Source organism: Sardina pilchardus, chromosome 20 (genome assembly GCF_963854185.1).
Source record: "Sardina pilchardus chromosome 20, fSarPil1.1, whole genome shotgun sequence".
Taxonomy (NCBI): Eukaryota; Metazoa; Chordata; class Actinopteri; order Clupeiformes; family Clupeidae; genus Sardina; species Sardina pilchardus.
In genome coordinates, this window is record NC_085013.1 from 1,501,416 (window position 1) to 1,517,842 (window position 16,427).

The window sequence follows — 16,427 nt, forward strand, 5'->3', positions numbered from 1 at the left end:
ATTGCAGCAAAAGATCAGCATTAGGCCACTTTCAGATGCAATATGCGCAAATTTTAAGTTCATAATAAAGTTTGAATATGTCCGGCCCTCGACTTGGACCATTTTTTTTCATTTCGGCCCACTGTGTATTTGAGTTTGACACCCCTGTTCTACATCAAGTGGGTCATGTGTGTTAACTACTTCTCCATCAAATGACATTTTGTTGAAGTTGTGTTGCTGTTTGGCTATTTTGAACTACTGAACTATAGTTTAATTACTACAGCTTAATAACAAATACTTAATATCAAACATGCACTATTATCAACAACAAAATGTAGGCTAACACACAGACAGCTTAGCAATGAACACTAACATACAGATTTACCCATGAATGAATTCACATTTAACAGGTTCAATTAGTTCAATAATTTTTGTTTTGTTTTGTTATTTAAATGAAATTACTCTTCTGTATCTTTAAATTCACCTTTCAAATGTCAGATTAATCAGAGCATCAACCGTGCACAGTATATTGTTCATAAAGGTGATTTCAGTCCATTACATAAATATCACTGTTCGCAATAGAAGACTGAGTCCATGTGATTTTATGCAGCAATCAGCTAAACGAAATGGAACGATCTTGCCTGGGTGCCAGATGAGGTGAAGGCGTTAGAACAGAAGACGGTAGCTGTACAAAGAATCGCGGATGGCAGTCCTTCCAACGTCGAGTTGAGTTTCACTCCACGTCAAGCGACGAGTTTTTCACTGTAGCAGCCCCTCAACTTGAAATAAACAGGCTTGGGAGTGTTTTCATACGGGTGTACTTTATTCCTGACGAGTGTGCATAGCACCAACACCGTGAAAAACGTAAAGAAAGAGAATAACAAAGGCAATTTAGCCGGATACAAAATAATGCCTTGACAAATGAACTTTAGCAAGCTAACATCACATTCACGCCAGCATTAGCAGGCTAGCATCACATTCACGCCAGCATTAGCAGGCAACACCACCACATGAAATAAATCTCATCACCATTTACGTAAAAATACAAAATGAACTCACATGAAATAATACATTACAATGAACCACATACCTCGCTCCGCATATCAAGGGGTGCTAAAAAGTGGTGAACCAGGAATGGTTGCAACGTGGTTAGTCCTTTACGTGCCTTCTAGTGAACTTTACATTGAACAAGTGTGCGTGGAGAGATTAACCCACCATATGAATATCGTGACGTCAAAATAAAAGTCCCCTGAGATACCGTATATACCCGAATATAAGACGACCCTGAATATAAGACGACCCCCCCATTTCCCAGACTTATTTTTTAAGGGGAACATTTTTTTGAAGAAATATGGTTTTCAACAGAAAATCATTTTATTTGATAGTGATAATTCATTAGAAAAAACATTTGAACACCATTCATTCAATATTTGGATAAATGTTTCACAAAATAAAGTGCACTCTGTCAATGAATGAGTTTTGAAATGAATGAATGAGGGAAGAATGAATAACCTTTCCACAAAAATGCATTATATTTGGGCCTTTATGCTGCACATGAAACTTGGCCTATTCCTCACAGAGATCCCCTGCCTCGCTATGCTCACTCTCACTGTCACCACTATCATGATGCTCCACGAGCCCCTCCCACAGAATGTCATCCTCGCTCCCATCAAGGGCATTTGATATGCAGCATTTCTTAAACCCATGAACGATGCTCTCCTGGCTTATGGCATCCCATGCTTGGAGGATCCAAGTGCAGAGCAGATGCACAGCTGGCTTCTGAAGTTTTCCCGTAGGCGTCAGTGCGTGATCGTCTGACAGGAGCCACTCAGTGTACCTCTTGCGCAGATTATCTTTGAATGGCTTGTTCACGACTACATCCAACACCTGTAGCTGGCTTGTCATCCCCCCCGGTATGATCACTAGATCGCCGTTCATTTTTCGCAAAAACGAGCATATTTCTCTTCTTGTGAAGCGAACCGCGGCGCCTGCCCCACACTACCTTGAGCCAGTCCACTACCAGGCCAGTGTCCATCCAGCCCTTTTCCTGGGCACGTACGATAATGCCAGCTGGCATCGTCTCCTTTGGCATGGTCTTACGTTTCAAGATCACATATGGAGGAAGTTTGGTCCCGTCAGCGAGACACGTCAACATTACAGTGATTCTATTTTTTTCATTTCCAGTGGATCGCACAATAACTGATGTGTCCCCTTTCTTGGCAACAGTGACAGATGTTGGCATGTCAAAAAACACTGGTGTTTGGTCAGCATTTCCTATCTGATCCAGGGGGTATGAGTGAGTCTTCCTCAGTTTAAGAACATATCGTTGAAAAGACAGCAACTTCTCCTCGAAGTCTGAGGGCAGGCGCTGGGCCAAACTTGTTCTACGACGCAGTGTCAGCCCTTTGCGCCGCATCATTCGTGTACACCACCCAGTGCTAGCTTTGAATTCATCTGTCGGTATGTTCAGCTCCTTGGCTATCTCCAGAGCCCTCAGCCGAATTATTTCTCTTGTGATTGGCATCGCATCCCGACGTTTTTCTATCACATATTCATAAATTCTGTCATCAAGTTCTGCAAATTTGCCACTTTGAGGTCCGCGGAAAGCTTTCCTTTGGCTGTGGGCATTTTTTAGTCGTTCTTTTTGTGCTCGCCACCTCCGAACATTGCATTCCGTGACTCCAAATTTTTTGGCAGCTTTACAATTATTAGATGATTCCGCCTCATTCACGACCATAATTTTGAAGTTGGCGTCATAACTGTTTCGAACATGCTGGTTTATTTGACCAACTTTTGAAGCGCTTTTCTCAAGATGATCTCTTGACCTCTCCATGGCAGCACTTTCCTGTTTATTTTAATTAGTTATTCGTTTACAATAATTCATAACAATGTCACTAATTAGCCTATTGTGTTAGCGCCCTCTACTGTTTCCCCCCGCTTTCTCCCTTTCCCCCGTGATTTTGTCTATATGGCGAATATAAGACGACCCCCCGTTTTTCAGTCTATTTTTAGGACAAAAACCTCGTCTTATATTCGCAGTGTTGGGGAGGTTACTTTAGAAATGTAATGTGTTACAGTTACAAGTTACTCTGTTTAAAATGTAATAGTAGTGTAACTATTTGAACTACTTTTTCTGAGTAACGTAACTAATTACTTTTGATTACTTTTTGATTACTTTTCCTATTTTTTTAATGATATATAGTCCCCAAATCCATGCGGAGATTTCGGCCTTCGTCTACAGGCTGCCGAGCCGTTCTGTACAAGCGCACAAGGCAGCAAGGGCATTCAATACATGAATTAGCATCACATTTTTTGTGAGGATAATATAATGATAATCATAAAACGTTTACAGGCAGGCATGTAGGCCTACGCTGATGGCGCTGTAGATGTGATAGAGCCTATAAGAAGGTCCGGCTGTGGAGGGAAACAGTTATTTTTACATACTGTACAATAATCTTTGCAAGGTTTTGCTGACAATATTGAGATGTAATTCAAATTGTAATTTTGAAAAATGTCAAAAGTACCTGTAATTGAATTACACATTTTTCTACAGTAACTGTAATATATTACTGTTACATTTATTTTGTAATTAAATTACGTAACTCAATTACATGTAATGCGTTACTCCCCAACACTGTATATTCGGGTATATACGGTAAAAGTATAAAAACCGGAAAATCATAATAAAACACTGCTAGTGGTCATCTACAACTCTTGTGCGCATTCTGCCATAGCTTAAGCACTTTCCCAGCTACGCACTCCGGAGGGCTGTTTTAAGGTTGAGTGCCACTACAAGGTGAAACAGCATATTGTTCATGTCGGCAGGGGGAGAGCCGGGTCAATTGAAACGCGGGACGAAAGTAACACAGCGATTTCCTCGAAAACCATGCACACCTGAAATGTCATATGTCGTCAGTTTGTTCAACACACAAGACTTGCCAACCACGGGAAATCTCGTGCCATGACGTCATCGAATTCCAACGTTATCCCCGCAAACCTGTTTTTGACACCGGCAAGTAAAATCTTATGTGCGGTAATTTTTTTGTGATCACAACTCGTGTTTATTGTTTCATGCAATGATCACATGACCATACGAGAGATGAATCATTACTTAAACATGTCTGAAAGTGTTAAATGTCAGCATTTTGAGGTTTAGAAGCAAAATATGTTTAAGTGTTAGTTAGCACTGTCGGGACGATTGAAACAGTTGTTTCAATCGTCCCGAACTATCAATGCAAAAAAAAAAAAAAATGTTTCAAAATAAAAGAGGAAGATCAATTGTGAATCCCTCAACAAGGCTTACAACGGGAAATAAGTAAATTAGATGGAAATATAGTCATCAGCATGGTATAAAATGAAGAAATGTGAGTTTAATGGAAACGCGTATCTCGACATTGACGCACATGGAAAAATAAATGTTTTGACCTACTTATATTTTGAAGAATCAGGTGAAATTTTAACCATGACAAGTACAGAAGTATGTTGTTAGGTATGTTTCATAAAAACTAGAGTAAAGTGAATGGTTTCTGTTTACAATATGCTGTTTCATTCGTCCCGCACATGTGTTTCAATTGACCCGACTGGGCGGGTCAATTGAAACAAATGACAACTTACGTTCAAAGTTAAAAAACAACACGATCACTCAAGGTGTATATGAAATTACACTGGTAACTAAGAGAGGACACATGTGAGTTGTTGATCATATGACAACATTATTTGTATCCCTTTCACCTGTTTTGAAAAAAACGTTAAACTGAAAAGTGTTTCAATTGACCCTGCTCTCCCCTAGACCTAGTTCTAAATACATGTAGCCAACAAGGAACGTTACAAATTGACATTACAGTATGAAATGTGATGCTTAATAAGCTGATAAGGCTTCATGTTTCCGCATTACACTGTCACACGGTGGCATATTTCGCGACAATACCTTATCCATGAGGCCTCATTGTTAAATAGTGAAAACCCAGTTGTAATCACCCACTTTGAGTATTTGAGCTTACCGATTGTGCATCTTCAGTTTTAACTTGACGTGAAGTGATAATCCCATCATACTTCGTTGGAATCTGTCCATTTCTTTCCAACTTCACTGAAGTCATCCATACATTTGCACAAATGTCTGCACTACAGTATGTGTCTTGCTTCGTTTGTAATGGAGATTGAAATTGTTATGCCAGTCTCTCTACTGTGTCCAAAGTTGCAGGTGTCAGTCTACAGAATTCTTGGCTTAAATAAATTGACATTATTAGAGGGAGCTGCCAGCTAAACCTTTATGTCAACCGTGAGTTTTTTTATTATAAATCTACACACCTCAAGCACGTCTTCACTCTTTATAAATAAACTTCAAAGCAAAAGCGAAATTTCGTCATTTATAGAATAGAATAGAATGTATACTTTTTTGATCCCGTGAGGGAAATTCGTTTCTCTGCATTTAACCCGATTTAACCAAATGAGTGAACACACACAGTGAGGTAAATCACACATGAACCCGGAGTAGTGAGCTGCCTGCCCAACCAGCGGTGCTCGGGGAGCATTGAGGGGTTAGGTGCCTTGCTCAAGGGCACTTCAGCCGTGGACTGGTCGGGGCAACCCTCCGGTCACAAGCCCGAAACCCTAACCAGTAGGCCACGGCTGACCCATTTCTTTGTTAAGCTATGTGATGACACACCATTTTACTGTAGGCCGTTCTTTATTCAGTTCACCTGCTTCCATTTTCAAAATCAAAGACTGGTTGGTGTTCTTTCTGGATTTAAATTCCATTCAGAAGGTCAAAGAGAAAGTCCACGTTCCATTTTCATATCAACCTAAATTAAGGAGGTGGTGGATCAGTCTGGTTCTTTTTGAATTATGAATATAAATAAATCACGCATCTTTCATAAGGCCGCTTTGATTTCGAACTTGCACAATGTGGGTGTGTCAGAAGCTGGGACGGCAGAATACACGTAAAACAGAAGTGCGTAACTGAAACACGTAAAAAAAGTTTACGCGCGAAGGGGATAATTCCGCCCATATATTAGCTTAAACCAACAAGCACGTCACCATTACGGTTAATGTGGATCAGAACAGACAGTACACTTACATACAAAGCCTATTAGGCTATTCGGTTGTGGACCATAGCTTGCAACACCATTATCAGATATTACTTTACAAACATAGCCGACAAAAAAGTGTCTTACCACCTTTCCAAGATTTTGATATCGTACATCTAAATAGTTCTTCCATCAAACCGTACCATGGGCGCAGTGATATCTGAAAACAGTCCCCATATAGGCAACAAGCAGGAAGTAATGCGTGATATCACTGCGCCCATGGTACGGTTGCAACTTGCCTTGATTATTACGCCAGATGAGAGTGTAGTTCCATGTCAAATCAGCCTAGAAAAATGCCAGGTTTCATTTTCAGTTGGTCCAGACCAGAAATCTTAGTCACTTGTAAGCATGATACTAGCAGGCGAGAAGCTAACGGTCTAATCCGATTCAATGATCTATGCTAGGCAGAAGCTAAAAGTTGTATCGCCAGACTCACAGAATGGCTGGATGAACGGGAACAAGGTAAATATCGATTGCTTTGCTCGAGGGGAGGTGGAAAATGAGCTTATTTCCAAAAATGGCGGAATATCCCTATAAAGGGGACATATCATACCTCTTTTTAAACGAGGTTAGGAATTGGTCTCTCCCAAATTGAGCCGTTTCTGGGCTGGCCACGCCTCCGGCTGCATGTATTGATTACGCTGCTCGTTTCACAGGTGAAAATGACTAAAATAGAGCCGGCATCCAACCACATATGTTAGACCCTGGTGCTAGGGTTGGTCTATGCAAATTCCCTTATATCCCTTATATATATATCAGAATAAGGGAGCCATCCAAATGGCTCACAGCAGCATACTTTCTTGACACCAAAGTCTTTCTACTGATCTACAGAAAACGGATGGATGGGTTTTTTTCGTGCTTGGAGTGTTTATAAGAACAGTAGAGGCCCAAATATGAACACAAAGGCCCGCAAAAAGTGAGTTTTGCATGATATGTCCCCTTTAACAAGCAACCTACACCGGATCGGGCCTGATTTTTTAGTGTTTGAACCGCATTGATAGCTCAAACACTCTAGGAGAAGAGGCGTCTTAAAAAAGTGGGCAAAGAAAAACAATAGATGGGCTTGCCGTGCAGCAAGCCCACTAAAAAGTGGGAACGGGAATAAATAATAAGTACAAACAGGGATGCAAACAGCTCGCTTTTCGGCGCCTCCCGCTTTTTTCACGTCGCTTTGTGGGACTTGTGTGAATCATGCAAATCCGAAGAGTTTTTTTTTAGAGGGGGGGGGGGGTCTGTAGATAATTGAGATGCAGTAAATGAAGAAGAAAACAATTCTTTCTACTTCGAAGTTGTCCATTGAATTGCATGTGACATGGGGAACCATCTAATGACATCAAAGAATTCACTGAGGGCAGCGACGGAGAACGGTAGAAGGCTACTTTGCCTATGGATAACCAGATTACGCACCTTTACGCATATCCTCCGCTTGCCATGTGGATAAAGTTAAGTTCGTCATGCACACCTCTGGATGGGTTATAAAAGCTGACTCTGCTGATATCATCAATAATAAAATCAGGATTAAGATCAGATCAAACAGCTCTGTGTCTACCGTAACATGTCCAAAAATAGCCTTTGTCTTTTAAGTGTCGGGAGGAGCACATCTGGCTACTGTGGAGCATTTAACCTAGAATTGTTTTTTAGACTATGCCTACTTAGCCTATTATGGGAAGACAATTACGTGAGGCTAATTTGTCATGTTATGTTGTTTAGTAGTTGTATTGGAAATCATGGCCTTATTGTAGTAGTTGTTAATTTATGTCAACATCGTTTGAATTGTAGCAATGTGGCTATAATCGCGATTAGCATCATTTTGGTTTAGCCCTTATCATTTTCTGCATTTAGATTACCAACCAACTATATCCTCTTTTTTTATTGGCCTACTATGTTTGGATTAGATGTAGCTGGCTGTGCAGCAACCTGCCTTGACAAAAAAAAAAATTGTAGGAGTGTATATGGGACTTGCATAAAGAATATAGTATAGAATATAGAACACAATAAAGCAATGTTGAGAAGAGCTAGTCTTATGGAGGAGCTGGTTGGACATTAGCTTATATAAAAAATAGTATTCCCATCATTTGTTTGTACTTGGCAGTAATTGTTTTGTCTATATTATTAGTGGTGTGCCAATATTTCAGTGAAACCTTAGAATGTGTAGGCATGGGCTAATAGGCTATGTAGGCCTAAAGAGCAAGTTTAGGGGGATTTAGCAATTTGCAAAAATCATTTTGGACAAAACAAAAAAAGGTTGCACTGGGTGTTCTTTCAAGATTTCAGTGCCCAAACATTACTACAATGGCTTTTTTTCGGCATACACTGCATGCTCAAGGTGCAGTAGTTTGCCAAGATGATGATGATGGTACAGCAACTTTGACTCAGAGTAAAGGTACTGAACATCATGACCCCCCTACATTCACCGTAGTGACCATATATAGGCCTTCCTCCAAGATGCTTGATACCCATAATGCACCACCCCACGGCCACCGGCGCCACACTGCGCACCTAAGCACACCTACCCCCCCCCCCGCTCCGAGGCTCTCTCTTTTTTGACCACATGTGTGTTTGCATCCCTGACAAAACTGAAGAACAACAATTGAGGGCTTGCCTTGCCGTTTCAGCGGCCGCACCTCGGTGCTCGGGCCCTAATAATCTGAGCAAAACCAATAGGGCCTTGCACCTACGGCGTAGCCACATCAGCGGCCGCATCTCGGTGCTCGGGCCCTAATTACAAATAATCTCAGCAAACGTTCTGTGTTTACTGGAATGACAATGTAAGCAAATAGTACCATGTACGTTATTCACACCATCAAACGGCAACGTTACCAGATGACCATATGCCACGTTATGGCTCATGTTACCAGATGACCATAGCGCCACGTATAGCAACTTTGCTCAAGTCACCAAATGGCAACGATGCCAAATCACCTTTGCGCCACGTTATGACAACGTTGCTCAAGTCATCAAATGGCAACTTCATAGAGTCACGTTGCAGGTAGGTTGCCAGAAGGTTAGGTTGCCGTGACCAAGTGGCAACGTATAGGCAATGTGGCTGTTTAGTTTTGTGTTAGCTGGCCGTTGAAAAGCACATCCTCACACTCGCTTTTCCTGCCCATAAACTGACGTTGGTATCATTGAGTAGGCCTAGTTTCCAAACTTACACAAACCTGGCCGAGTTCTTCGTTACTGTGTTGTAACGCGTGTGGTCAGGCCAGGGAGGTGTCAGAATACGCTTCCTGTCAATGAGACAGGCTCTGATGACGCTGTGTGCCTTCTGGTTTTCTCCACCTTCTGGTTTCCTTGCGAGTGCTCACGTTGTTCACCACAGCTGCAGGAGTTGGCAAACATTCACAAACAAGGTGTTTGAGAAGTATTTCATATCTACGCCTTGGTCAATACACAGCCACTCGGACAAAAGACATATAAATATAGGCTATTTATAAAATAATACAAAAATACTAGGCTAAATAAAGTTTTTGCAAACTTTATAACATCAAACTTGATTCGATCCAGCAATAAATGACCACACCTACTGCACATATAAAGGTCTGAGCCTTCCTACTCAGTGCATTATATTTGTGAGCCATTCCAATTCTCTTTGTAAGCAACACTGTTGTCTGTGAGCCATTCCACTTCTATTAGTAAGCAACACCGTTGTCTCTGTGAGTCATTCCAATTCTCGTAAGCAACAGCGCCCAGGGAGCTGACCTCCCTTCCTCCAGGACCTGTCCCGGTACAGGATCAGGAAAAGGGACACCTCACACCCTGGTTATAAACTGTTCAACCTCATTCCCTCTGGTAGACGATGCAGGGCACTGTTTACCAAAACCAGACGACACAAAGATTATTCACTATTCACAACATTTCGGTCAAAGACCTTCCTCAGGTGAATTTTTTAAATTACCATAGCATCTATTTATTTGTAAATGTACTGTATTTATTCCTTTATTCTTATACATAGCTTACTGCCCTTATTCTTTTTTTATTTTTATTTTTTTTTAAAGTTTTTATGTTATTGTTGAGTACTTGAGTGCAAAGATTCAAAAGAGTCAAATGCCTTGTTTCTTCACGCAAACCTGGCCAATAAAGCTAATTCTGATTCTGACATCTTCTAACTCCTTGTCCGAGTGACTAGCCTACTAGGCCCAGGCATATGGTTTTCAAAAGTCGAATAATCCCTGACATAGACATTCGAAAATTAAGAACGTTTCTTGACTTGTTAAATAAGCAGATTTTTCCAAACTCGTTAAAATGTAGATAGTGTCTTTTCTTACCATTTCATTTCTCAGAATCTAGACCTACTATAATAACGCCAGCACCCAATAGCCTACATCTTTTGTCTTCAGTTGATCAACCACATTGAAAAGCCTACTTAAACTGCGCACTGGCGAGCAGTGGCGACTGTAACAGCCTATAACCAGCTGTTCGATCAAAGGCAACACTTGTTTGAGATAGCCTACACCAAGACAACATGTTGCCTACATTAGTAGGCCTAATTGGTACGCTATACTATATAATTGCATCACGTTGTGGCCAGGGATAAGTTAACTCAGTGACTGCGTTTACATGGACATTAATATTCCGAATATGGACCTTATTCTGAATATTGGCAATATTCAGAATAAGGTGTTTACATGAGTTATTAAAAGAATACTCCGTTCATATTCCCGTTTACATGACACGCAGCATACTCTGATTAATGAAAGTTCTAAAGTGCCTTCCCTGAATGTTTCCATAGTAACTTTATCACTAGCTATGCTGCCACATAGCCTACTGTAGGCCTATGTCGCTACTATGCCGTCTAACGTATTTCTTCCTCGCTTCAAAGTGTAGCCTACCTTCTTCTTCATTCTCGACATCTTTTCTGAGGCTCCGCTTATAAATAACTTTGAAAAGTTTGCCGCCAGAAGTTCTTTTTCGTTTCTTTTACTGTCGCGACAGAAAAATACCATGGGCCGTCAAACAGTTTGTTATTATCTGCCATAATGCTGTGTTTAATTGTCGCGAAATACCGTGCATATTCCAATAGAACGTCATTATTCCGAATAAGGTGTTTACATGTCTAGAATGCACCTAAATAACCAGAATATGATCGGAATACTCCACCTATTTAATTCCGGTTATGCTTATTCCGAAAATGACCTTATTCTGGTTAAGGCTATCGGAAAATGATGTTTACATGGGAGTATCTTATTCTGAATATGGTCTTAACCAGGTTAATATCGGAATATTAATGTCCATGTAAACGCACTCAGTGACTGCGTTTACATGGACATTAATATTCCGATATTAACCTGGTTAAGACCATATTCAGAATAAGATACTCCCATGTAGGCCTAAACATCATTTTCCGATTGCCTTAACTGGAATAAGGTCATTTTCGGAATAAGCATAACCGGAATAAAATAGGTGGAGTAGCCTATTCCGATCATATTCTGGTTATGTAGGTGCATTCTAGACAGTAAACACCTTATTCGGAATAATGACGTTCTATTGGAATATTCACGGTGTTTCGCGACAATTAAACACAGCATTATGGCAAATAACAACAAACTGTTTGACGGCCCACGGCATTTCTTCTGTCGCGACAGTGAATGAAAAGAAAAAGACCTTCTGGCGGCAAACTTTCACAGTTATTTATAAGCGGGGCCTCAGAAAAGATGTCGAGAATGAAGAAGAAGGTAGGCTACACTTTGAAGCGAGGAAGAAATACGTTAGACGGCATAGTAGCGACATAGGCCTACAGTAGGCTATGTGGCAGCATAGCTAGCAAAGATTCTAGAACAGAGCAAGATGGATCACTGGCCGGAGAATACGTTGGATTTTTTGAAGTACATTCTAACGCTCCATGGGCGCCATTTTGGTAAGCCGAAAAGTAATAAATCGTGCCTTTCACACGGCCAGATCATTACCGGGTAACAAAACAAAACAAAAAACAGCTGGCAACGGCAAAAACAGCTGTTAAGGTGGGTTTATATGATTGGAACTGTGTCAGAAATGTTGCTGGGCTTACCAAAATGGCGCCCTGTACCGTACTTCATTCTTTTGACGCAACTGATCCATCTTGCTCTGTTCTAGAATCTTTGATAGCTAGTGATAAAGTTACTATGGAAACATTCAGGGAAGGCACTTTGGAACTTTCATTAATCAGAGTAGGCCTATGCTGCGTGTCATGTAAACGGGAATATGAACGGAGTATTCTTTTAATAACTCATGTAAACACCTTATTCTGAATATTGTCAATATTCAGAATAAGGTCCATATTCGGAATATTAATGTCCATGTAAACGCACTCAGTGTTAAGGGAGCCAATCAGGTGGGAGTCCTGTTTAGATTAATTTTACTAGCCTAGGCTATGGCAGGATTTAATCCAGTTTAAAGCTATACAAATATATTTGTAATTTTGTATAGGCCTATGTTTTTTTTTTTTTCCGGCTGTGGCTGTAATGTAGCGTTCATGGCGTAGGCTATATGAAAAGCGACTTCAAACCGCCTAAAACAACTTCTTTGTGAAACTCCTGCTGCTGTGGTTATGAGCAAAGCGCATGCACGCTCAAGGAAACCAGTAGGTTGCGAAACCAGAAGGCACATAACACTGTGAGAGCTTGGCGTATTTCGAGTAAGGTAAGAGAAAATGAGTGTCTATGTGTGTGAACAAACAAAAATCATTACAACTATTAAAGTAGGCTATTTGTAATGTAGGCTGTAATGTCTAAGTCGCAAATAACGTTGCAGTTTTGTTAGCTTAATAACGTTTCAAAATAACATATTCAGAATATTAGCCCATTCTAATTATAGTAGCCTAAATAATAATCGGCAGATTCATTAATTTACTCTGATGTTTTGGTTAGATTGAATCGTTTATTTTATGTCAAAACCTTTCACCTAAATAGGTCTATAAAATATTTAATTAAAATGTAAAAACATTTGGTCATTGTTACACAGAGCAGTCTCTGTCTCCTGCTGCTCAACAACTGTGCGCTCTTGGCGTAACCAAATGCAACAAACCTAGACGATACGTCTGCTTTTCAGACTCGAGTTTGTGTATCCCTGATTGTGTATGAAACAATATTCCTACAGAATTACCGTGTTTGCTTGTATGGGCCTAGTTATGTTACATCTCCAGTTAATTGACTCTATTAGGCTATTGAGAGTTAATCAAGATAACAGCATTTGCTCAGAAGCAGTGTAGGTTTCCTGTAATGTGCCCCTTCAAGTTATCAAGATGGTGACATCTGATAGGAGCTTTTTGAAATAAAATATGCCAAATTAGCTGTGAAAATCGGACACTACAATTTTGAGAAATATAAATTAGTTTGCTGAGTGATATAAACGTTCAGTTTCTGTCACCACTCTAGAAAAAATAAAACTCCATCAACTTGTGTTTTTTGTTATTCTCTCCCACAGACCCTTCTTGTGATGTTAAAAGAAATGGAAAACTCAACCTCTTCAAATACCAGCACGTTCTTGGACTCAGAGTTCCGTTACAGTCTATTCACTTTGTTCTACGGCATTGTGTTTGTCCTGGGGCTGAGCGCAAACACATACGTTCTGTACGTCCTGCACCATCTAAGAGATGCACGAGCCGTGAACGAGGTCCGCATCTACATGACCAACCTGACAGTGGCCGACCTGCTCTTTGTTGCTGCCCTGCCTTTCTGGATTGGCTACTATGCCCGCCGTGGTAATTGGGTCTACGGCGACGGCATGTGTCGGATCACTGGCTCGCTCTTCTTCATCAACACCTACTGCTCCATCCTCTTCCTTACCGTGATCAGTATCAACCGCTACTGGGCCGTGACGCGACCACTGGAGGCTGCCAAGTCAGACCACTGGCGACGAGGTGTATGTGTGTCGGTGGGCATCTGGGCATGCACGCTATCTGCCACCATCCCTTACCTGGTCACACCTGGCACGCAGGTGGATGGCGATGTGAGCCGCTGTCTTGAGGGCTACCAGAATGAGACGCATGACAAACGCATCAATGTGGCAATCACGCACTTTGTCATCATCGCGCTGTTCTTCGTGGTCTTTCTGCTGGTTGTGGTGTGCAATGTGCTGATCGCTAAAGCTCTTCTCACTCAACCGCTCATCAAGGAACGCTCTGTAGTGCAAAGCACATCTGGCGGTGGCAGCTCCAGAACTCAGCCTGGTGGGACCAAGCGCCGGGCAGTGCGCATGCTGTGTGCGGTTGTCACTGTGTTTGCCGTGTGCTTCCTACCGCACCATGTGGTGCAGGGGCCATGGACGCTGGTTGTGCTGCAGCTGGACGACGGCTGGTCACAGAGCACCAGGCAGCGCCTCAATGACGCCCACCAGGTCACCTACATGCTCATGGGGCTCAACTGCCTTCTGGACCCTGTGGTGTATTGCTTTGCCACCAGGAAGTTCCGCCAGTATATCATGAGCCACTTCGGCAGGTTCAGCAGAGTCAGAGGATGCCAAAAGACCGTCACTACCAACATCTCCATGGCCAACCAAAATCAGAGCATTTCTTCTAATGGATCAGATAAGGACTCACCCAAAATATTGGTAGACTCCTCCCTACCTCTTCCCAAAACCAATGCAACTGCAGAATAAATATATTGGTTACGGGAGTTACACTTGTATAGGCATGTAGACATAACACTTGTATAGGCATGTAGACATACTGTGCACAGTGCAACACAGGATGTAACCTGGCTGAAACCCATACCCTGCATGATGATGTACCCCTTCTAAAATGGAACTGCAGGTGTGAACATTCACATCCACATCTGAACATCCACATGGTGAACATTTTGCATATTTCTGATTTGTACAGGAAATACCCAAAGAAAAACATAGAAAATAGATTTGAAAGCAGCTGTGAAAATAAACATGCATTTCACTCAGCAGGATTTATTTTATTTTCAATCCAACAATGGCCCCTAATTTAAAAGGTGGGGCAAGTGCAAAGTCTTGAACTATAGCTTTCATCTTGCATGTGGTAGCACTGAATGGACTCACCACTGAAGGCATTTACATGCACATAAAAACTGATTATGATCGGGCAATCTTAGTATTCAAGTGCTCATGTAAACGGAATAAAACAACATTCATTATTTGTTTATGGAAAAATCTGTTAAACACAACTTTCTGTCAATATTTTTCTTTAGTGTGCATGAAAATGCACTCAATGTTTCTGATGTAGGTCATCATAAAATTAGTGATGGGTATGTCTTATTTGAAGTTACTCAATCCCACTCAGGGAAGCATTTCTGTTTTGGCAGCTACTGTATACTGGATAGTATGTGTGTTAAATGTGCCTTTTGGTGTTTTCAGACCTGAGTGAGTGTGACGTGGGACTGGCTGCTTGGATCTAGTTAGTCTAGTGTGATCAGGTCAGGATCACGAGTAATCACAATCACCTGTGTGTGCGGGGTGACTCATTTCTCTCCTCCACTCCTGTTTTCCTGGGCTAGCTCAGCGTGGAAAAGGCCAAGGTAGGCACTGGCCATTGTTCTCATAGTGCAACTGTCCTCCCTTGAACATGTATTTGGTACAATGTTTTACGTAAAATGTATGTTTTATATTAACAATGGCGAGTCATGTAATTGCTATTCATTGTTGACACAAAACGTCAAATGTGTGTGATGAAGATGGGTCAGGGTATTACACTTCTCTGTAGTAGGTCACAGTTGGCTGTTAGTACCACAGGTTGACCACTGCTTTCCCCTGTGAGAAGTTTTGTATGAATCTAACATAGTAGCAACGAGACTTTCTCATTGTCCTCGCCAGTGTGGCCTGCCAGATCAATTGAGTAACACATCTAAAGTAACTTTGAGTCTGCAGCCTTCCTCTAGTTTGTGGTGTGTCATTTCCTAATGGTTAAGCGTGTACTGATACTCCTATTTATACCTTTGTGGTCTAACTGTGCCTAGATCACTTCCGGTGAGGCATTCATCGGAGAGTTACTTCCATGTTATTTCAGGCCTCATAGAAACCTACTCACTAGACATTTCAGCTTTATTGTTGAATGTATGTTAAATGTTATTTTGGTTATATTGTGGTGTGTATTATGTGTATTATGTGCTTTGGCGCACCCCTACCAATGGTTTCAAACAAAAAAAGAAATAATAAATACATCATTGCTTATACTAATGCCTCTGTCTGCAACCGTTTAGTTGGATAACTTTAAGGGATATTAGTTTATTTTTGGAAATAAACTAATTTTCCACCTCCCCTCGAGCAAAACAATTGATATTTACCTGTTTCCCATTCATCCAGCCATTCTGTGAGTCCGGCGATACAACTTTTAGCTTCAGCCTAGCATAGATCATTGAATCGGATTAGACCAGTAGCATCTCGCCTGCTAGCATCATGTTTAAAAGTGACTAAGATTTCCAG

The 16,427-nt window shown here is 41.3% G+C and overlaps 1 protein-coding gene across 1 annotated transcript; it reads left to right on the plus strand.

The window, feature by feature from the left end:
* Nucleotides 1–12,600: 12,600 nt before the first annotated feature.
* Nucleotides 12,601–16,170, plus strand: ptafr (platelet-activating factor receptor). The gene is made up of 2 exons (XM_062523719.1): nucleotides 12,601–12,683; nucleotides 13,467–16,170. The coding sequence occupies exon 2, from the start codon at nucleotides 13,479–13,481 to the stop codon at nucleotides 14,637–14,639; it is 1,161 nt and encodes a 386-aa protein (XP_062379703.1). The 5' UTR covers nucleotides 12,601–12,683; nucleotides 13,467–13,478; the 3' UTR covers nucleotides 14,640–16,170.
* Nucleotides 16,171–16,427: the final 257 nt, after the last annotated feature.